Source organism: Salvelinus sp. IW2-2015, linkage group LG20 (genome assembly GCF_002910315.2).
Source record: "Salvelinus sp. IW2-2015 linkage group LG20, ASM291031v2, whole genome shotgun sequence".
Taxonomy (NCBI): Eukaryota; Metazoa; Chordata; class Actinopteri; order Salmoniformes; family Salmonidae; genus Salvelinus; species Salvelinus sp. IW2-2015.
The window spans coordinates 43,701,808-43,725,571 of record NC_036860.1 but is presented as its reverse complement, the minus strand read 5'-3'; the positions used below and the strand labels follow the sequence as shown (position 1 = coordinate 43,725,571).

The 23,764-nt window shown below is 42.7% G+C and overlaps 1 protein-coding gene across 2 annotated transcripts; it reads left to right on the top strand.

Moving 5' to 3' along the window:
• The first annotated feature begins 20 nt into the window (after nt 1–20).
• On the top strand, nt 21–22,256 carry LOC111980785 (C2 domain-containing protein 2). 2 transcript variants are annotated; one of them, XM_024011771.3, is made up of 13 exons: nt 21–420; nt 1,160–1,255; nt 2,756–2,875; nt 16,281–16,382; nt 16,605–16,721; nt 17,005–17,113; nt 18,074–18,182; nt 18,392–18,456; nt 18,702–18,817; nt 18,979–19,153; nt 19,932–20,176; nt 20,300–20,591; nt 21,861–22,256. In XM_024011771.3, the coding sequence occupies exons 1-13, from the start codon at nt 103–105 to the stop codon at nt 22,118–22,120; spliced, it is 2,124 nt and encodes a 707-aa protein (XP_023867539.1). In that variant the 5' UTR covers nt 21–102; the 3' UTR covers nt 22,121–22,256. The 2 variants fall into 2 exon arrangements, with proteins under 2 accessions (XP_023867539.1, XP_023867538.1); XM_024011770.3 differs by having other exon boundaries at nt 17,002–17,113.
• The last annotated feature ends 1,508 nt before the right edge of the window (nt 22,257–23,764 follow it).

The window sequence follows — 23,764 nt, the reverse complement described above, 5'->3', positions numbered from 1 at the left end:
CTTGCAAAGATCATCAGACCATGTTTTTGTACTGGTCTTACTTTTAAGGGGGCGTTGTTATTAGCTAAATACATAGCTAGCTAACCAAGTAAATTGCTGAGGATGCCTGGCTCAGAAATTCATCTTCCAAATGCTGATTTGGGAGAATTGGACTCAGAAAGTCTCCCTTCAAATTCCGGTTTGGGAGACTTGCCATGGCTTTGCATGGTTACACTGTTCATTGCCTCCATCATTACATTGATACTGTATCTAGTACAGTATTTTTACAGCGATCTACGGATACAGATGCCTGAGCAAAACAATGCTGGTTCGGGGGAAGCGGACGTTCTGTTGGGATGGGCGCTTTCACTGAACAGTTGGAAAAGTCAATGGAGAGGGGCTTGGTGCAGAGCTTTGAATGATGAATCGACGAAGTCTGGGGTAAGACTAGCTACCGTTTGTACGCCATATATGTGATACATACGTTTCCATTACTGGCCGTTACAGGTTAGCTTATATTTAACGCCACCATGGAATTTTCAAATAACCTGCTCTTGGTGCTACTGTGGATTTAATATCTTTCTGAGTTTTCTGTGGTTTTTGTAGAATCACCTGCAACTGTACACGGACATTTACAAGATACCCTTTTCCCCTAAACGAAAACAAATACAGTATCGCTAATAGCAGGTTAGTTGAAAAATTCAAGTCCCATGTCGACCAATAGCTTGTTTCACTTAACAAATTACTATTGGGAAACTACAGAGCTGACTGTAGCTACGCATTTTTTTTTTTAAATAGTCCCTGGTAGACTTTACAAAGAATCCACTGTAGCCAAACAAACAATATATGAATACAGGATCTGTATGAACCTAACAAGACTTGAGCACACATGTGAGCATCGTGACAGCACAAGCTCCCTGTCACGGAATACAGTGTCAACAATCTTGATTCCCATACATTGACACTGCCTTGTTGAAACCTCATCTCTCAAGTTACTGTCAAGAGTTGAAGCCCCTGTAGCTGCAAACTGTAAACGTGATACAAATTGTAAAGGTGATCCATTTCTTCCATGTTCTCTAACTCTTTGATTGAAACTGTCAAAATGAAGTGTAATGTTGAGATAATGACAGTTATTGCTGATCACCTCCTGACCTGATCGGTGTACTCCTAACTCACACAGTGCCCAGTGAAACTAATATTAGAAGAGGACGGCCTCGAGTCATCAGAACTGGTGGTTGGCCAAGTGTCCAGCTTCAAGAAGTCTGCTAGTCAGAAGGTAAGATAGTCCCGGTGTATCAGACTGGCTCTCATCCAATGGTTCTCAATAAATTGCACACACAATGTAAAGCTCAGTACATTAATGAATTATAGCCCAGATATGGTTTTATCATTGTTTTTGAATGCTTCTTTTCCTGACTAAAATCAAGAGTGAGTTAAGATGAGGAATCTGGATCAATGTTGTCATTGTTGATCCCAGTGCAGCGTCCTCATTCTCCTCCTATAGCCAATGAAATAATGTTTCTTTTGGCAGTGTTGGCCTCTTTAACATTCATTACAGCTGGAAAAGTAAGCATTTATGCTGTTGCCATTTCCTAATCAACATGCCCTAATGTCATAACCCGGCTCTGTAGTCAATCCGGTCTTCCACTGTAATTCAATGTAGAGGGGCTGCTCTACTGGTGCTACAGCCATTTAACTTAATTTCAGGTCTGCAGTGGCCAATCTCCTGAGTTACACAATGTCCATTAACTTCACTGGCACTTCCAGACATTTTCCCCCTCCCCTTAAATTGTCTGGCTGGAGCCAATAGCAGCCTCTTTGCAGTTTTCATGCTGTAAGCTCACTTTTACTACCTCCTCTCCAGTTCTAAGTTTATGGGATCCTCATATAACCAGCCCTCTTCTAAAAGGAAGGTGAACAACATTCTCAGAAGTTATCAATAAGATTTTCAACAATAGCATTGGCAGATTTTGTATGGAGAAACAAAGCAAAGCAGTGATTTAAACTAGTCTGTGTTATTAAATGCCTGCTCAGTTTTTTTTCTTTTTTTTCTGTAATATGCAAGATCCAGATGCTGCTTCATTGTTTTTTGCTCCCAGAGACTTTGGTGAACAAAGGTGTGTCCTTGCCCTGCCTCCATTGGTATGTGTGTATGTAGTAAGAAGCTTAGGTAGCGGTCCCCTTATAGCCAGCCCAGTACAGATCAGCACTGTAAAACAACTCGGAACTCGAGTTCTCCAACTTCTGACTCCAGTGTATTCAAGACAACTGGGACCTCTGGAGTGGAGAAAAACTAGCTCCGACTAGGAAAAATCGTTAGAACGGTCATCTAACTCAGATTTCTAAGTGGGAAACTTTGGCATCTTTCTAGCGCTCCAACCTGAAGATCAATGATGTCATGATTTGACCTAGTTTTTTTTCTTCCAGAGTTACCAGGTGTCTTGAAAGCACCATAAGGAGACGAGGGAACCAATGACAAGGAGGGTCAAGCAGGGAGAAATGGGCAGTACCTGCCTTTAATGAGATGCTTCATGTTTGAGCTTTCAAGTTGATTGTTGTCACACTCTGAAAAAAGCAACACACATTGTTACCATTAAGGAAAAACTACAGGTTAACCAATTGTAATGTGAGCCACGTATGCAGTTTGCAAGAATACCATAATCATAGTTAGGCATGTTTAGCACCAAGCACCTTTTTACCTCAAATAAATTTTTGAGTGTTCCCTCGCTTATTGTATGGTACTATTGTAACTATTTGCTGTCTTGTCTTCTCCTAGGCTGCACGATGCAAGGTGGTCGGGGACAAGCTTCAGTTCTCCCTCAGTGCTTCACCATCAGCCATGTGTCCAGGAGAGCCCTGTAGGTACAGCGTAACGATATCTCCACTTGAACTGCAGGTAAATGAACACAACAGTTGTGCTCACTACATCTGCAGCTATAATCTATCCCTTCCCATTTCTATTGGAGCTATGCTTAATACGAACAAAGGGAGAGCGAGTCAGAGGTGGCAGGGTTCCTGGTTGTCTTAATGGAGGAAGCTCTGATTTATTGAACATGACGCACTTCAGCAGAGCTTCGCTTCTGCTACGAGAATCAGATTAAATGGCGAGGACCCAGAGGTTGATAAATGCCCTGGAGACCTTGTTTAAATTACTGTCAGTGTCATGTAAAATACTGAAAGGGATGAGTTCCCAGCTCCCTCATTTTTTGGTCCCCTACTACCTCCACTTTCATTGTTAGGAGTATAATCACAGACACAATCACATACTAATGGAATTAAGAATTTTCCCAAAAATAATTGTCTTGACGTTGAGTGATAGGCTCTCTTTCATGCAAAACAAAGTAGAGATGGCTTGATTCATCTATTTTAGTAGCACGGCCCATAACTGACTGGGCACGATTTACAGTCAAGTCTCACGATTTACAGTCAAGTCTCACGATTTACAGTCAAGTCTCAGGTTTACCCACAATGTTTACGCAATCTAGCCTTTGTCTCTCTGCTTGAATTAAAGGTATTTCGAAATAAGGTGCTTTACTTGTTGCCTCATTGTGGGCCTGATCTGAATCTGCCATAAATACAAATCCAGTGAGAGGTTTAATAGGATACTTTGGGGATTTTGGCAATGAGGCCCTGTATCTACTTTCCCTGAGTCAGATGGACTCGTGGATACCATTTTTATATATCTGTGTCCAGCATGAAGGAAGTTACAGGTAGTTTTGCGAGCCATTGCTAACTAGCGTTAGCACAATGACTGGAAGTCTATGGGAATCTACTAGCATGCTAGCAGTTACCCGAGACTTCCAGTCACTGCACTAATGCTAGTTAGCAATCCCTTTTAAAAAGCTGAAGTTCGGTCAGGACACCTTTGTTATTGTTTTGGATATGCTGTTGTTTTTGGGTGGTGTAGAAGGAGACTATTTGTTTTTTACAGGTCTCTTCGGTTTGGTCTGGAAAACTCCTAGGGACAGGCTTTTCGAAATATTTTCATCCTTTTTTATGTTGCGACGAATGACTGACTAACCAACACTAGAATTGTTCTTGTCATGAGTAATTGTGAATGGATATACACTGAGTGTACAAAACGTTATGAATTCCATGACATAGACTGACCAGGAGAATCCAGATGAAATCTATGATCCCTTATTAATGTCACTTGTTAAATCCACTTCAATCAGTGTTGGGGGTGGGGGGGGRTGTGTTAAAGAAGGATTTTTAAGCCTTGCGATATGGATTTTGTATGTGTGCCATTCAGAGGGTGAATGGGCAAGACTAAATATTTAAGTGCCTTTGAATGAGGTMTGATAGTACGTGCTTGACACAACTGTGGGAAGCATTGGAGTCAACATGGACCAGCATCCCTGTGGATTGCTTTCAACATCTTGTAGAGCCCATGCCCCAACAAATTGGTGCAACTCAATATTAGGAAGGTGTTCTTAATGTTTTTTTGTGCACAGTGTATTTATACAGTATATTGAGACCGTGTGTGTTTCTCTTTCTGCCTCACACGCTCTGTGGTTGCGCGGCTCAGTGCACTTTGGCTATGTAAATCACACAGTTCTAACATTACTGTAGTATGATTGCAGTGGAGGCATTTCATGTGACTCACGTGATGAAATAAAATTATCAGTCACATGCGCCAAATACAATAGGTGTAGACCTCAGTGAAATGCTTACTTACGAGCCCCAAACCGACAATCTAGTTAAGAAAAATATGGATAAGAAATAAAAGTAACAAGTAATTAAAGAGCAGCAGTAAAATAACAATAGAGAGACTATATACAGGGGGGTACCGGTACAGAGTCAATGTGCGGGGGCACCGGTTAGTTGAKGTAATATGTACATGAAGGGAGAGTTATTAAAGTGACTATACATAGATGATAACAACAGAGAGTAGCAGCGGTGTAAAAGAGGGGGAGTGGAGGGGGGCAATGCAAATAGTCTGGGTAGCCATTTGATTAGGTGTTCAGGATACTTAAGGCTTGGGGTAGAAGCTGTTTAGAAGCCTCTTGGACCTAGACTTGGTGCTCCGGTACCGCTTGCCGTGCAGTAGCAGAGAGAGCAGTCTATGACTAGGGTGGCTGGAGTCTTTGACAATGTTTAGGGCCTTCCTCTGACTCCGCCTAGTACAGAGGTCCTGTATGGCAGGGAGCTTGGCCCCAGTGATGTACTGGGCCGTTCGCACTACCCTCTGTGGTGCCTTGCGGTCGGAGGCTGAGCAGTTGTCATACCAGGCAGTGATTCAACCATTCAGAATGCTCTCGATGGTGCAGCTGTAAAACTTTTTGAGGATCTGAGGACCCATGCCAAATCTTTTCAGTCTCCTGAGGGGGAATAGGTTTTGTCCTGCCATCTTAACGACTGTCTTGGTGTGCTTGGACCATGTTAGTTTGTTGGTGATGTGGACATCAAGGAACTTGAAGCTATCAACCTGCTCCACTGYAGCTCCGTCAATGAGAATAGGGGAGTGCTTGGTCCTCTTTTCCTATAGTCCACAATCATCTCCTTTGTCTTGATCACGTTGAGGGAGAGGTTGTTGTCCTGGCACCACATGGCCAGGTCTCTGACCTCCTTCCTATAGGCTGTCTCGTCGGTGATCAGGCCTACCACTGTTGTGTCATCTGCAAACTTAATGATGGTGTTGGAGTTGTGCCTGGCTGTGCAGTCATGAGTGAACAGGGAGTACAGGAGGGGACTGAGCACACACCCCTGAGGGGCCCCTGTGTTGAGGATCAGCGTGGCGAATGTGTTGTTACCTACCCTTAACACCTGGGGGCGGCCCGTCAGGAAGTCCAGGATCTAGTTGCATAAGGTGTTTAGTCCCAGGGTCCTTATCTTATTGATGAGCTTTGAGGACACTATGGTGTTGAACGCTGAGCTGTAGTCAATGAAGAGCATTCTCACATAGGTGTTCCTTTTGTCCAGGTGGGAAAGGGCAGTGTGGAGTGCAATAGAGATTGCATCATCTGTGGATCTGTTGGGGCGGTATGAAAATTGGAGTGGGTCTAGGGTTTCTGGGATAATGGTGTTGATGTGAGCCATGACCAGCCTTTCCAAGCACTTCATGGCTACAGACGTGAGTGCTATGGGTCGGTAGTCATTTAGGCAGGTTACCTTAGTGTTCTTGGGCACAGGCACTATGGTGGTCTGCTTAAAGCATGTTGTTATTGCAGACTCGGTCAGGGAGAGGTTGAAAATGTCAGTGAAGACTTGCCAGTTGGTCAGCGCATGTACACGTCCTGGTGATTCATCTGGCCTTGTGAATGTTGACTTGTTTAAAGGTCTTACTCACATCGGCTGCGGAGAGCGTGATCACACAGTCTTCCGGAACAGCTAGTGCTCTCATGCATGTTTCAGTGTTATTTCCCTGAGCATTGAAGTAGTTTAGCTCATCTGGTAGGCTGTCATGGACAGCTCTTGGCTGTGCTTCCCTTTGTGGTCTGTAATGGTTTGCCAGCCTTGCCACATCTGACAAGCGTCAGAGCCGGTGTAGTATGATTCGATCTTAGTTCTGTATTGACGCTTTGCCTGTTTGATGGTTCGTCGGAGGGAATTGCGGGATTTCTTATAAGCTTCCGGGTTAGAGTCCCGCTCCTTGAAAGCGGCAGCTCTAGCCTTTAGCTCAGTGCGGATGTTGCCTATAATCCATGGCTTCTGGTTGGGGTATGTACTAGAGGTCGACCGATTAATCGGAATGGCCGATTAATTAGGGCCGCTTTCAAGTTTTCATAACAATCGGAAATCGGTAATTTTGGATGCCGATTTTTACCGAATTTAAAAACATATTTTTCATAAATCAATCTTAACATAATCACTAGTTAACTAGCTTGTCCTGCGTTGCATATAATCAATGCAGTGCCTGAAATTGTCACTTCTCTTGCGGTCAGTGTAAGCAGAGTCAGGGTATATGCAGCAGTTTGGGTTGCCTGGCTCATTGCGAACTGTGTGAAGACCATTTCTTCGCCATAATTTTACATAATTATGACAACATTGAAGGTTGTGCAATGTAACAGCAATATTTAGACTAAGGGTTGCCACCCGTTCAATAAAATACGGAACGATTCCATATTTCGATGAAAGAATAAACTTGTTTCGAAATGATAGTTTCCCGATTTTACCATATTAATAACATAAGGCTCGTATTTCTGTGTGTATTATATTATAATTAAGTCTATGGTTTGATAGAGCAGTCTGACTGAGCGGTGGTAGGCAGCAGCAGGCTCGTAAGCATTCTTTCAAACCACACTTTTCTCCGTTTGCCAGCAGCTTTTCGCAATGCTTGAAGCACAGTACTGTTTATGACTTCAAGCCTATCAACTCCCGAGATTAGGCTGGCAATACTGTAGTGCCTATAAGAACATCCAATAGTCAAAGGTCTATGAAATACAAATGGTATAGAGAAATAGTCCTATAATAACTACAACCTAAAACTTCTTACCTGGGAATATTGAAGACTCATGTTAAAAGGAACAGCCAGCTTTCATATGTTCTCATGTTCTGAGCAAAGAACTTAAACGTTAGCTTTTTTACATGGCACATATTGCACTTTTACTTTCTTCTCCAACACTTTTTTTGCATTATTTAAACTAAATTGAACATGTTTCATTATTTATTTGAGTCTAAATTGATTTGATTGATGTATTATATTAAGTTTAAATAAGTGTTCATTCAGTATTGTTGTAATTGTCATTATTACAACTAATATATATTTTTCTAATCAATAATCGGCATATTTTTGGTCCTCCAATAATCRGTATCGGCGTTGAAAAATCATAATCGGTCGACCTCTAGTCCAGAAGTTATTTTCGGTCATAAGAAACGGTACTGGCAACATTATGTAAAAAAATAAGTTGCAAACAATTGAACAAAAAACAATCGAATGGGGGCACGTAAAATGTCTGCCTTCTCCGGCGCCATTTTAAAAGTCTTAAGCTACTTTAAATGGAATCCTTTTGTTCTCAGGTATTTTTTTTCCTCAACCAGAAGAGACTAGGCTATGTTCATTCACCATTACTATAATGACACAGGAAGTTTGTTGTCAACATTTCCGCACACATTGATGATAAATAGTCGTGTTCAGGCAACAACAAAAAGAAAGTGCATTTGGAAATGATTCAGACCCCTTGACTTTTTACACATTGTTATGTTACAGCCTTATTCTAAAATTTATTAAATTGTTTTTTTCCCCTCAAGCTACACACAATACCCCATAATGACAAAGCAAAAATCGGTTTAGACATTTTTGTAAATCTATTTTTAAAAAGCATACAGTACCAGTCAAAAGTTTGGACACTAATTTGCATTATTCTAGAAGTGTTTGCCTTATGGAAGCGGGATTGATTCTCACAACAAAAATTTATATGTATGTACAGTTGAAGTCAGAGGTTTACAAACACTTAGGTTGGAGTCATTAAAACTTTTTTCTACAACTCCATACATTTCTTGTTGACAAACTATAGTTTTGGCAAATCGGTTAGGTCATCTACTTTGTGCATGACAAGTAATTTTTCACAGACAGGTTATTTCACTCACAATTCCAGTGGGTCAGAAGTTTACATACACTAAGTGTCTTTAAACAGCTTGGAATATTCCAGAAAATTATGTCATGGCTTTAGAAGCTTCTGATAAATGATGTCAATTAGCCCGAGTCAATTGGAGGTGTACCTGTGGATGTATTTCCAGGCCTACCTTCAAACTCAGTGCCTCTTTGCTTGGGAAAATCAAAAGAAATCAGTCAAGACCTCAGAAATATAATTGTAGGCCTCCACAAGTCTGGTTGACCCTTGGGAGCAATTTTCAAACGCCTGAAGGTACCACGTTCATCTGTACAAACAATAGTACGCAAGTATAAACACCATGGGACCACGCAGCCGTCATACTTCTCAGGAAGGAGATGCGTTCTGTCTCCTAGAGATGAACGTACTTTGGTGTGAAAAGTGCAAATCAATCCCAGAACAGCAGCAAAGGACCTTGAAGATGCTGGAGGAAACAGTTACAAAAATATCTATATCCACAGTAAAATGAGTCAAATATCGACATCACCTGAAAGGCCGCTCAGCAAGGAAGAAGCCACTACTCAGAAACCGCCATAAAAAAGCCAGACTACAGTTTGCAACTGCACTGTTACGCACGCCTCTATGAAGAGGGAACGCAACACCCTGCTACAACTCAACTCCCCGTGAAGTGAAAGAGGTATGGACTGTAGGTGTGAGTAAGGATGACAAAAGGCAGAGAATTCACCGTTTACTAGGGATTTATTCCTTCACATGGTCATTTTGGGGGAAAGGGGCTGGACAGAACTTAAGCAAAGAAAGTAAATATCAAAGCCCCCTCTCCTACCTACCCACTACTTACCTAACTTAGCACCACCTGGCGCGCTAACCAAAATACAGGGGGTAGTCCACCCAGGTCTTTCCTAGTGTGCCTAGACAGTGAATATACTACGGGTATATGTATGCCCACGGGCCTCTTGCCTAAGCACTCCCTAGGTGCGTTCCCCTTCCCCCCTGGCAACAAATGAAACAATATTAAACAATTTCACAAACAAACTGAGAAACACAGGACATCAAATAAGCTCTATCTGACTGAGCAACAAACTAACACAGAACATACCAAAGCTGCTCCCAGCAACAACGAACACAGTAAATAACCCACAGCCATCAGCCTTCTCTCTCAGCAATCATCTTAGGATATGCAATCAATCTCCCCTCTGAGCAACAGAACACTGCCTTATATAGCTTCAGAAGGAATCTAATTGAAGACAGCTGCGTCCTGACGAGGGGGCGGGGTCAGCTCTCCAATCATCAATTCGGGGCCTACCAATCAGCTGCTTGGGGAGAATTTCAGGARGCCATTTCCTGAAACACACACTCAAATACACAGAAACTGGGGAACGTAACATGCACATGGGGACAAAGATCGTACTTTTTTGAGAAATGTCCTCTGGTCTGATGAAACAAAAATAGAACTGTTTGGCCATAATGAACATTGTTATTTTTGGAGGAAAAAGGGGGATGCTTGCAAGCTGAAGAACACCATCCCAACCGTGAAGTACGGGGGTGACAGCATCATGTTGTGGGGGTGCTTTTCTGCAGGAGGGTCTGGTGCACTTCACAAAATAGATGGCAATATGAGGAAGGAAAATTATGTGGATATATTGAAGCAACATCTCAAGACATCAGTCAGGAAGTTAAAGCTTGGTCGCAAAGGGGTCTTCCAAATGGACAATGACCCCAAGCATACTTCCAAAGTTGTGGCAAAATGGCTTAAGGACAACAAAGTCAAGGTATTGGAGTGGCCATCACAAAGCCATGACCTCAATCCCGTAGAAGATTTGTGGGCAGAACTGAAAAAGCGTGTGTAAGCAAGGAGGCCTACAAACCTGACTCAGTTACACCTGCTCTGTCAGGAGGAATGGGCTAAAATTCACCCAACTTATCGTAGGARGCTTGTGGAAGGCTACCTGAAACATTTGACCCAAGTTTAACAATTTAAAGGCAATGCTACCAAATAGTAATTGAGTGTATGTAAACTTCTGACCTACTGGGAATGTGATAAAAGAAATAAATGCTGAAATAAAACATTCTCTCTACTATTATTCTGACATTTCACATTCTTAAAATAAAGTGGTGATCCTAACTGACCTAAGACAGGGAATTTTTACTAGGCTTAAATGTCAGGAATTGTGAAAAACTGAGTTTAAATGTATTTGGCTAAGGTGTATGTAAACGTCTGACTTCAGCTGTGTGCGTGTTGATTTATTTCATAGTTTTGATGTCTTCACTATTATTCTATAATGTAGAAATTAGTAAATATAAAGAAAAACCCTTGAATGAATAGGTGTCCAAACTTTTTACACACACATGCATATTTATATATATATTTACTGTATATATGTATGTATGTATGTATGTATGTATGTATGTATGTGTATATGTATATCTGTGTATGCGTGTGTGTGTAAAACATTTGGACACCTATTCATTCAAGGGTGTTTCTTTATATTTACTAATTTCAACATTATAGAATAATAGTGAAGACATCAAAACTATGAAAAAACACATATGTAATCATGTCATGTAACCAAAAAAAGTGTTAAACAAATCTAAATAATATTTAAGATTCTTCAAAGTAGCCACACTTTGCCTTGATGACAGCTTTGCACACTCTTGGCATTCTCTCAACCAGCTTTATGAGCAATGCTTTTCCAACAGTCTTGGAGTTCCCACATATGCTTAGCACTTGTTGGCTGCTTTTCCTTAACTCTGCGGTCCAACTCATCCCCAAACCATCTCAATTGGGTTGAGGTCAGGTGGTTGTGGAAGCAAGGTCATCTGATGCAGCACTCCATCACTCTCCTTCTTGGTCAAATAGCCCTTACACCCCCAGAGGTGTGTTGGGCCATTGTCCTGTTGAAAAACAAATGATAGTCCCATTAAACCCAAACCAGATGAGGTGCAGAATGCTGTGGTAGCCATGCTAATAAATCACAGAATGTGTCACCAGCAAAGCACCCCCACACCAACACACCACCTCCTCCGTGCTTCACGGTGGGAACCACACATGCAGAGATCATCCGTTCACTTTCTCTGCGTCTTACAAAGACACGGTGGTTGGAACCAAAAATCTCATATGGACTCATCAGACCAAAGGACATATTTCCACCAATCTAATGTCCATTACTTGTGTTTCTTGGCTTAAGCAAGTCTCTTATTCTTATTGGTGTCCTTTAGTCGTGGTTTCTTTGCACCAAAATTGACCATGAAGGCCTGATTCACACAGTATCTTCTGAACAGTTGATGTTGAGATGTTTCTGTTACTTGAACTTTGAAGCATTTATTTGGGCTGCAATTTCTGAGGCTGGTAACTAATGAACTCATCCACTGCAGCAGAGGTAAATCTGGGTCTTCCTTTCATGTGGCGGCCCTCAAGGGAGCCAGTTTCATCATAGCACTTGATGGTTTTTGCGAAAGTTCTTGAAATGTTCCTTATTGACTGATCTTCATGTCTTAAAGTAATGATGGACTGTCATTTCTCTTTGTTTTTTTGACTTGGTATTTTACCAAATAGGGAATCTGTATTCCACCCCTACCTTGTCACAACACAACTGATTGGCTCAAATGCATTAAGAAGGAAAGAAATTCCACAAACTAACTTTTAACAAGGCCCACCTGTTAATTGAAATGGATTCCAGGTGACTACCTCATGAAGCTGGTTGAGAGAATGCCAAGCGTGTGCAAAGCTGTCAAAGCATAGGGTGGCTACTTTGAAGAATCTCAAATCTCAAATATATTTTAATTTGTTTAACACTTTTTTGGTTACTACATGATTACATATGTGTTATTTCATAGTTTTGATGTCTTCACTATTATTCTACAACATAGTAAAAATAAAGAATAACCCTTGAATGAGTAGGTGTGTCAACTTTTGACTGGTACTGTAAGTGTTCAGACCCTCTACTCAGTACTTTGTTGAAGCACTTTTGGCATCGATTACAGCCTCAAGTCTTTGGTATGACGCTACAAGCTTGGCAAACCGGTTTCATCAGACTAGAGAATCTTGTTTCTTATGGTCAGAGTCCTTTAGGTGCCTTTAGGCAAACTCCAAGCGGACCGTCATGTGCCTTTTACTGAGGAGTGGCTTCCGTCTGGCGACTCTACCGCCAAAGGCCTGATTGGTGGAGTGCTGCAGAGATGGTTGTCCTTCTGGAATGTTTTCCCATCTCCTTAGAGGAACTCTGGAGCTCTGTCAGAGTGACCATCGGATTCCTGGTCGCCTCCCTGACCAAGGCCCTTCTCCCCCTGATTTCTCAGTTTGGCCGGGTGGCCAGCTCTAGGAAGAGTCTTGGTGTTTCCAAACTTCTTCCATTTAAGAATGATGGAGGCCACTGTGTTCTTCGGCCCTACAATGCTGCAGAAATTGTTAGGTACCCTTCCCCAGATCTGTTTTTTGACACAATCCTGTCATGAACCTCTACGGACAATTCGTTCAACCTCATGGCTTGGTTTTTGCTTTGACATGTACTTCCAACTGTGGGACCTTGATAGACAGGTGTGTGCCTTTCCAAATCATATCCAATCAATTGAATTTACCACAGGTGGACTCCAATCAAGTTGTCGAAACATCTCAAGGTTGATCTATGGAAACAGGATGCACCTGAGATCAATTTCGAGTCATAGCAAAGTGTCTGAATACTTAAGGTCTTTCTGATTTTAATTTAATTTATTTTTTAAATAAATTAGCATTCATTTCTAAACCTTTTCGCTTTGTCATTATAGGGTGTTTGTAGATTGAGGAACATTTTTTAATTTAATCAATTTTAGAATAAGGCTGTCAAAATAACAAAATGTGGAAAAAGTCAAGGGTTCGGGAATACTTTCCGAATGCACTGCATGTTTGTTGTGCTCTCCATTACTTAGAGCACAGTACAAGCGAACTTAAGTAACCCTTAGGCCTACACTGTTTCCAGTCTGACCGGAATCTACTTTTACTGATCAAACTTTTGTTTTACTTAATCCAGGCATTTTACCTGGGTATTTCAGTGCTATCAGAAAAAGCCTTTGTTTGGTAACACAGATTTGTCTGTACAGCCAGAGCAGAATCGAGGCATAATGGGAGAGGATGGCCCAGGGCTGTGGCGGTTAGGATTGCACATTTTGGGGAATATTCAGAGGTGGAAACTTTCCATGGGAATATATGGGAATTAACGGGAATATATGGGTATTAATACCATTTAAATGGAGATGTTTTTTTGCATTGAATGTATTTACCATATCATATGGAGACAGAAACATAAACCTTTTACCTTATCATAAGTAGACATATTTGCAAATTATTAAATCCTTCCAATAGAAATAAAAAATAACTATTTAGTTAAGAATTGACCTTTAATTAAATGAGTTGACTCTTCATATGGGATGATTTCAATGAACAACAAAAGAAAGGGAATATTGAATGATCCCCAATAATCCATCGCATCTGTAAAATTATAGTCTAGAAACTAAAGCTTTGGTTGTCTTCCTCTCAGGCTTCCATGTCTTCTCCCTGGATCTCCTCAATGTCCACCTCTTGAACATCAGACTCTGAGGCCTCATCTTCACTGTCACTTTCCAACCTTGTTGAGGATGGCTTGTTGACAGATACAAAAAGCCTAAAATTTGCCCGGATGGCCACCAATTTTTCAACCCTTCTATTGGTCAACCTGTTGCGTGCTTTGGTGTGTGTTCCCAAACAAGGACCAGTTGCGCTCTGAGGCGGCTGATGTTGGTGGGATTTGGAGGATGATGGAGGCAACAGRGGAAAGAGCCTCAGATCCACAAWGTCCCTTCCACCAGTCTTCACACTTTTTGATGTATTTCAGAACTGCAGTTTCCTCTGCTTGGAGCAASAGTGAAGTGGGCAGGGCAGTAAAGATTAGAARAAAATGAGTAAAAAAAACAAATACAATTCCATGTACAGATAAATAGTTAAGCAGTTAGATTAAACAACTAATTTGTAAGATAAATGTTTTTAAATGAAACATGTTTGGAAACAGGTAAATTAACACTCCTCAGTTAGCAGGCTCAAGCAAGCCAAAATCCACATGGTAGCAAAAACTAACTAGCAGAAATTGTTTCAACACACTTTGCTGTAGGCTACTATTTACTAGTTAAGAATCATGTATGTCATATAAAATATATTCACCCCACCCAGTATTGTAATCAAAACTTACCAGAAAGTATGTAGTCCTTGGCTCAGACAGTGTAGTAGTGTGAGCTCAATAGCATCTCATTAGTGTGCAAGATCTTGAGAATCAGCTGTACATGTGATGGAAGAATGCACTGTGCATGTGATGAAAGAATGCACTGTGCATGCTGAGGATTGCAATTCCATTTAATTGGGGATAGTTTAACCAAAATTTGCCACAAGACCTAGAATTGCCTTATGTGTATCTCACAAAAAAAAGGTTCACTGTTATAAGCTACATTTTTTGATTAATCTAAGCCAAATTCCCAAATTCCAGTGAAACATAGTTTGGGACACTTGTGGGATGCGATAGATCCCAAATTAATACAACCACTCGCAACAAATAGATCAGAACGTTTAGCTTAAAATGTTGGTAAACTATTAGGCTGTTTCTTTACATTATAAGCGCAGCGATGCGCACACGGCAGTAGGCGCGAATGTTCCAAAATGCAATCAATTTGCGGGATAACACGGTTCTCAAAAGTGACTGCAAATCGGATTTATGCATGTAATTCTTTAATATAAAGGTGCATTTTTATGGTTTAAATTATCTTCCCCGAACTTGAAGCTCAAGCGCCGACTATGTATGCCGGTTGTAATGCAGATTAATGTGCTTTATTTTAAAAAGTTATTTGGCCACTTTAGTTGTGATACAATCCTAGGCTAGGCTACCTGAGGTGTGCGACTAGGATTTGAAAAAGTGCAACAACAAAAAAGGCATGCGCTGTTTCTTGCCTTACTGCACATGCTGGGTGTCATTCACAAGTTATAATACATCATTCGCAAGTGATAATATTGTCACACATCAGACTTCTTAATTTAATGTTTTCTTCACATATACTAAATATATGTGTGAAATTACTTTTCATTTAGGAAGGACCATTATCATGCACCTGTCTCGGAACAAAAAAATCTCTGCACTTAAATTGCGAATGGAGGACGTTTTTCCTCTGGTTAATTTTTATGCTAGCCAATTAGGCTATACTCTTATTGTAAAGCGAAGCAATGGGTTTAATATTAGTAAATATAGTAGGCTTAACCTATAGAAAGCTGATGGGATCCTTCTCTTTTTAGTAGAGGCCATCAAAACTCATGCAATTCTCATGCAATTGCATAGCTTATAGAAATGTTGCACAACATGAGCTCATGGGCTCTCGTGAAGTGTTTGATTAGATTTTCGATTACATTTGCATTGATGTCAGAGTGATTAGAGGGACAATAGAGTGCTGAGTACCAGGCAGTTAGCAAGTTTGGTATGCTACTAATGACCAGTAGCAGCATCAGAGCTTGGAGAAGCCTAGTTACTGTTAAATTGTCACATGGAATTTGACTGCAGTCATGACTCGTGACTGCCGGTGTGCTGGTTATACAGTCACCATAACAGCCCTAGGATGGCCCAGTCACTAGTACAGTCCTACCTCTGACGATCACCTCCACTCTCGCTCAGTCCCTCTCTCTCACTTACTCTCTCTGTGCTGGACTGCTCAATTACAGCTCATTGTGTTGGCTTGCACTCTGAGCTGTGTGTGTGTGTAACTGTGTTGTTGCTTATGGTGGTTCTGTTGCCCTCTGTTCCCCAGTTGGACTTGCAGATGAGGGAGGCTGAAGGGCAGGTCCAGGTGGTCTGGGGGGTGTGCCATCTTGAGACTTGGGACCTGCAGCTCAGCCCCAGCTTCACACAGGTACAGCCCACAGTATCAGTTGTAGTGTTAAAAAGGCAATACACATTTGAAAAAACGACGTAAGTGCTTCAATACTTCTTGAGTGTAAACTGCAAACCTGAACATGTTCCTTTAGGATGTATCCCAAAACCATCAGTCCAGACAAGTCAAAGTGTAATGGCGATGATTGCTAGTGATATGATGGGATAGTTGATCGGTTTGTTTGTTGTATGTCTCTGTCAGGACCATGCCACAGGCCCCAGTGTGTTTGCAGTAAAGGACAGGCTGAGACAGCTGCTGTGTGCGGTGCGTCCCTCCGTTATGCTGAGTTGCAGGCCTGCTCATGCCACAGAGGTCAAGGTGAGAGGAAGACATACGACAACAAAAACACACCGTCAGCACATCGTGCTCCTGTCACCCCGTGGCCATCTCTATACCTCTCCATTGATTGATGTGCTGAAGCGCTTACATAGCAACATTGATAGGTTGCTTAGTCTCTACACCCCACGTTCTTGAGTCAGGTGTGTTAGTGCTGATCTGGAACAATAGCCTGCACATCCTCTAGCTCTACATTTCTACTCTGCACTACATGGCATATGGAAGTGCCTAGTATCGCCATGTTCTCTGTCACCTTTTCTAGGAGGCACGTAACAAGGTGACATCACCGCCCAAGCCCCCCCGCGCTCACGACTGGAAGCTGCTGGTAAAGAATATCCGGGTGACGTGTAAGGAGCAAGAGGACGGTGCTGCAGGTGAGGGACCACTGGGTCACAACCTGGTTCATCTATGGAAACATGATCAAAACACTGAAGTATTGTTACAGCTCCAAATGTGCCTCATCTTGAGGTGGMTGCCAGAAGAGATGACTGCATCATGGAACCCAAGGAGCCACTGAGACTTGTTCTTTTCTGACCTCTGTTGAACCCTAATCACTGTGGTTCTAAACTCTCCTACAGTAGCAGGGCTGTCATAGCTGCAGCTCATCACCCCACAGCAGGGGCAGAGCGTATCTCCCTGAATAGATTACCGTTGATAAATGAATTTGTGGCGTTCACCACTTCTCACCCCAGTTGCTTCTTTTTCATTAAAGCAAAGTGGACAATTATGCTGGTAGGATTTTTGAAATTGGCTGTGACCCAAAACTAGAGGCAGCAGCTTTTTGGTGTGTGCTGTCTGAAAGGTTCTACCTAACTGCAGATATTTAATGAATTAAAGCAATCCAGGTCCCTTTCATTGAGTTTCAGTCTGGCTTGCCAGTCACTAGTGAAGTTTCCTGCTATCTTGTAATGGCTCCATTCCCCTTAGCTTAGCCTCAGTCCGGCCTGAAGCTGAGTTTTTAGTTGGCCAATGGCCAGGGCAACTTGTGTCTCTACCAGTTGATGCATTATTCATTCTGTTACAAGCCTGATAGCCAGAGCTGCTTTATTTCAGCCATTGACATGTAAAGGTATTGGTCACAAAGTCACTCAAAGTTATTAGCATGCTATTAAACTAAAGTGTTCAGACCATAGAAGTAGAATGAACTCATTCTAGTTCTGTGGTTCAGACATCTAAAGTCAATTTGATCTAATGTTCAAAAATCATAATGCTCCTAAATTGAGTTGTCAGTGTACTGTATTGACTAGTGTTTCATTATCCCCAACCCCAATGTTTGATTTGTATGTGAACATGCATTTCTGTTAAACTCATCTTCTGTTCTTTGCACTTTGCAGGCAGTCTGAATCCCCTGTGTGTGCTGCAGCTAGATGACCCTCCACAGAAACTCTCCACTTCAGTCCTACAGAACACAGCCAGCCCAGCCTGGGACCAGCCCTTCATCTTGTGAGTCCAGCTCCAATGCTGCCAGAAACAGTCTTTACAGACCCCGGTCTATAGTGGAAACAAAAATTTATTTGTAGCCTGTGAGCTCAATCGCTTAGTGAACACTTGCCACCGGTTGCGTAATATCCAACCCACAGTTCTCYTCTCTCCCTCATTGTCTTTCTGTTACTCATTTTCAGTTTAGTGAATGTTTCTCTTTCTCTCATCAGTGAGCTGAATGGACGATCAAAAGAGCTGAAAATTCAGCTGCTGGATGATGGGAAACCTCAGGAGAGTAAGTGTATCTTTGTTTTGAATCTCTGTCTTTAGGTACAGGGAGAGGGAATGATGCTAATAATCTGTCCCATATGCACCCAAAATAGTTCTACTTTGGAGTTGTTTTTAACAACAATGAAAGCTTTGTCTGACAGTTAAAATGTCCTCTGTATTGTGTTGTCTGCCATTTTACTCATTTATTTTTCCTGTATGTATGAAGTCTTGTAATAGCAAACTGATTGGGATGTTTTGTCTTCCTGACAGACTCCTTACTGGGTCAAGTGTCTGTGCCTTTTGATCTGGTGAAGAAGCAKCCCAAAGGACAGCTAACATTTACACTCATGACCAAAGATCAAGTGACAGGGTCACTTACTACTGAGGTAAGAACTAGCTTTTTAACTACTTAATGCATATCATATTCATGTCTATCCAACACATTAATGTTTCACACAATGTTTTTGAAGTTTTATTGACATTCCAACCAGTTATACTTGAACACGTGTGATAATCATGTCTTCACCTTCTTTCTCTTGTACCACAGTTGACATACCTGAAACCCAGTGAGGTGCGGTCGTGGCAGTCCCCTACTCCAGCCCCCACTAAGAGAGTGGAGATGGACCGCACGGTCATGCCCTGCGGTACTGTGGTCACGACAATCACTGCAGTGAAGAGTAAACCAGGTCGACCACTACTGCCTGGACTAAATATAACCCAGCGTACGTATTGAAATCACGTTTTAAGCTGGAACACCAAAAATATGGCAATAACAGACTCATTTGAAGGTCCTTCTTATCCACATACTACAGACAACCATTATCTGGAGCTTTGATGTTCAGGCATTTTTTTTATTTTWTTTTTATCCCCTTTTCTCCCCAATTTTCGTGGTATCCAATCGCTAGTAATTACTATCTTGTCTCATCGCTACAACTCCCGTACGGGCTCGSGAGAGAGGAAGGTCGAAAGCCATGCGTCCTCCGAAGCACAACCCAACCAAGCCGCACTGCTTCTTAACACAGCGCGCCTCCAACCCGGAAGCCAGCCGCACCAATGTGTCGGAGGAAACACCGTGCACCCGCCCCCCTCGGTTAGCGCGCACTGCGCCCGGCCCGCCACAGGAGTCGCTGGAGCGCGATGAGACAAGGATATCCCTACCGGCCAAACCCTCCCTAACCCGGACGACGCTATGCCAATTGTGCGTCGCCCCACGGACCTCCCGGTCGCGGCCGGCTGCGACAGAGCCTGGGCGCGAACCCAGAGACTCTGGTGGCGCAGCTAGCACTGCGATGCAGTGCTCTAGACCACTGCGCCACCCGGGAGGCCGATGTTCAGGCATTTTGACACAAATTACTTTCTCTAGTCTAGGCTAAGCCTAGACTAGAGAACAGGAGATGGGCTCAGATTATTTTAAATCAAATGTATCAAAAATAGAAAATAATATTTGTATAAGTTATTAGTTGGTAAGCCACTTATCCAAGTGATCTTGTATGTTTTCAGAGAACCCCTCCAATCCTCCCAGCGGCACCAAGTCCAAGGTGTCAGGACGGAGGGTGTCGGCGCAGCCGTCCGTGCTGGGGATCATGGGGAGYAAGGCCTTGTCCTCCTCCGACACAGAGCTACTCATGCTCAACGGGACCGACCCCGTGGCTGAGGCTGCCATCCGCCAGCTCCACGAGTCCGCCAAGCAGAAGCTCAAGTCCCCGGTCAAGAAGAGCACCATCATCATCTCAGGAGTGACCAAGGTACCATAATACATAGGATTTGGATAGGGCTTTTCTGAAAGCCAAAGACGTACCTTACAAAGCAGCTAGGCAGTACACTCTACCTCTAACAGTGGGTTTTCTGTTCTGTACTCCATTTCCCAGACTCCTCTGTCTCAGGATGATGAGATGGCTCTGATGGCGGGCTATGCTGCTGCGATGGATGCCTCTATGTCGGAGGGGGGATCTCAGGAGATCGCTGTGGCAACTGCATCAGTAGTAAAAGCCAGTAGCAAACCCCCGGAGGTGTCGTCAGACCCCCAGGAGGGCCCCAGTGGAGTGGCCCAGCAGGCCCSGGAGGACTGGGAGTGCCAAGCARKAGAGGGCACAGACCAAGATCCAGACAAAACCTCCATGTCACTATGCATCTCAGAGTCTGGATCCAAAAAGAGCAGAGGTGGGATTTGATGGAATGTGCCCTATGCAGCCCTGTGCAGACAGATCTCATTGCTGGGTTTATTTTGGCCTTATTCTCTCCCACAATATTCTACTGGGCATATCACTTTGGTACCTGTCTTACACTATTCAAGTCCTAATGATCCTGGTCAACGCTCCTGTCTGTTGTTTGCTGTGTCTCTTTCTCTCCCTCTCTCTTTCCATGTCATTTATCTAATTTCTCATCGTTCCTTCCTCCTGACACAATTTATCATGTCTTCCCTTGTCACTTTCTTCTTTGCCGTCTTAGAGGAAACTAATCAGAAATGATTTCCAGAAGAGTAAGTCACCTCCCKAACAGCTGTTAGTAGCTTGGTACAGTAGTGACTAGATTAGAATGCTATCCATCTGTGAAATGTGACATTCACATTTGCTTTCAGATGGTATAATATCCATTAAATTTTAGGCTGGAGCAGTGCCTAGTTTGGTTGTAAGAGCAGTTATAGGCGCATTCTGTCATGGTTGGTTCTATTTTTCAAGTCCAGATTTATTAGTTAATCCACTTTCTCTTTTTGACCTTGTCTTTGTCCGTGTTTGATTGTCCTTGTTTTCAGCTTGAGTCTTTGTCCTTGTTCAATGGTGTTTGTGTGTGTTTGTTGTTTACCCACTTACCCTAATTTACTCCAATTCATCAATATGTGGTTTGCATAAAGGTGTGGTTCACCTTTCTTCTCCTCCCAAGGTAAAATGATAGGTATCTGGATGTATCTTGCAAGGTTTTGTATTGAAGTGTGTGTCAAGTTTCCTAAACTAAGGGTGAAAGTTGGCCCACATATTCACAGTATCTCTTGCATATAACTTGGCTCCAATTTATGAGGTGCATTGTGCAAACAAGAATTCATGTTTTTTGCCCTATCATATTAGTGAATATAGACTGGGATTATGAGGGTAGACGACACTATCTGACAGTTACTGTCAGCTAGAACAGCAGTCCCTGGCCATCTTCCGAAAACATCGTAAACCCTACCTCTAAACAGTATCTTAAATAATACCCCCCCCAAAAACAATTTACAAAAACTTCACCTGCACTTAACGTCCCCTTCTAGCTTGACTGATAGAAAGTACATTTTTCCTCAGTAACGTAGCTGTCTGTGATACGTGGTTGTCTTAAGATGAATGCACTAACTGTAAGTCGCTCTGGATAAGAGTGTCTGCTAAATGACTTAAATGTAAAATTAAATATATTAATTTAGGACAACCTCCTCTGGTTTCCTTCTCTCCCTCCCACCAGGAGGCAGCTTCCTRCACAGGAGTGCCAAGCTGTTCTTCCGCCGGCGCCGCCAGTGCAAAGACCCGGGGATGAGCCAGTCGCACAACGACCTGGTGTACTTGGAGCAGCCTGTGACGGTAGACCAGGAGAAACGCACGTCCACCTTCAGCCGGATGCTGAACCGCAAGCTGCTGCCCACGAGCAAGAGCACAGCCAACGGCTCCACCGCCACCCAAACAGTGACACCCGCTCCTACCCCGGGGGAGCAGCATGCAGCATGACCCCCCCCCCCCTTCCGATAGGACTCCACCACCCTCTCCTTCCCCTCTAGGCCTCCAGCCCCCCTCTCCTTCCCCCCCAATAGTTCTCCAGCTCCCCACTCCACCACCCTCTCCTTCCCCTCCAATAGTTCCCCGCGACCCCGTGAGAACTGCAAGAGTACATTGACAGAATAAAAATCAATAATCAGAAAGGTATGAACGAATAATGTAGCCTATACTACATTACTATAACAAAAACAATAGCAAGCAACAAAAATGACAACCAAACCCACAAAACCTACAGAAAACCAACTCAAATTCCAACCCAGCACACACAAACATAAAAAACAGTCCTCCACCACCCTCTTCTTCCCCTCCGATAGTCCTCCACCACCCTCTCCTTCCCCTCCGATAGTACTCCACCACCCTCTTCTTCCCCTCCGATAGTTCTCCACTCCCCACTCCGCCACCCTCTCCTTCCCCTCAGATAGTCCTCCATCCCCCCACGTTGCCTCCACCTCTACCACCTTGCACTGACTGAGAGACTCCACTTCGCGGTCCGTGAATCCTCCATTACTGGTTGGAAGGCAGTATGGAGGTAAAATATTATCTTTATCTCCCTCCCTTCTGCTCCTCCACCAACCTCACTTTTTTTTTAGCAGAAATATTTGATATTGTTTTTGGGTAATGCTAATTTTAAATGTTTTTTTTCTTCACCTCCATGCCATTTCATGATAATTGTTTTGTAACATTCTTGAAACATATTCTGTATTTGTGGCCTTCTAAACCAGAAGAATAACTACTGGTGGCCAACCTGCACCCTCATCCTATTAGAGGGTAGTAACACAGATAGAACAATGAGACAGATATTTCACCGGATGTATAAATGTGAAGCATCTGGTTGGTGTTTCCACTCATTACCAAATATGGTTATGAGAGAAAGCCAAGTGGTCGTCAGCSGGAGAAGATGGAGTGAGATGGATTTTGGCCATCATTCTGATAGTTTTCTCATTGATTAAACATTTGATGTCCATACAGTTTTCTGCTTCCATAACTAGAATCAGTAACAAACCGAGTGGACTGCACTTTGTAGACTTTACCCTTTGCCAAAGTTTTGAAAATGCCGTTGTTTTGGAGTGCAAAGGCGAATTGGGTTATTGCACACGCGCACTTCAGAGTAGGCGTTCCCTACCGGAAATATTAAAATAAATTCTATAAAGTGCCAATAAGATCTCACTAGCTCGTGCTTGGTTCTGCCCACCTCCTTGTTTGTTCTGCCCAGTATGATTAATTTGCTCCCATTGGAAACGACAGGCTCTGGTCTATCTTGGGTTAGTTAAAAAAATATTTGGTAGTGAGGTCAACCCTGACCTTTGACCTCTTAAAGGGTCCGATTGAAATGTGGCCCAGAGGGACCAAAGAAGGAGAGAAGAGTGGTGTTGACATGATTTGCACACATTGCTAGATACATTTTCTAGGTTTTACACTCAAGGTGTGATTTTTCAGCTTTTTAAGAGCAATTACTTGAACTGCTCTTGTGATAGAGATTATCTGTATAAATAGCAAGCAGTTTGTGTAGGCACTTTGTGATTGAGAGAGGAGTTTGTGTTGACAAAGGGAGACAGTTTGTTCCACTGCAAGGCTGATACTAGTGGGAGATGATAA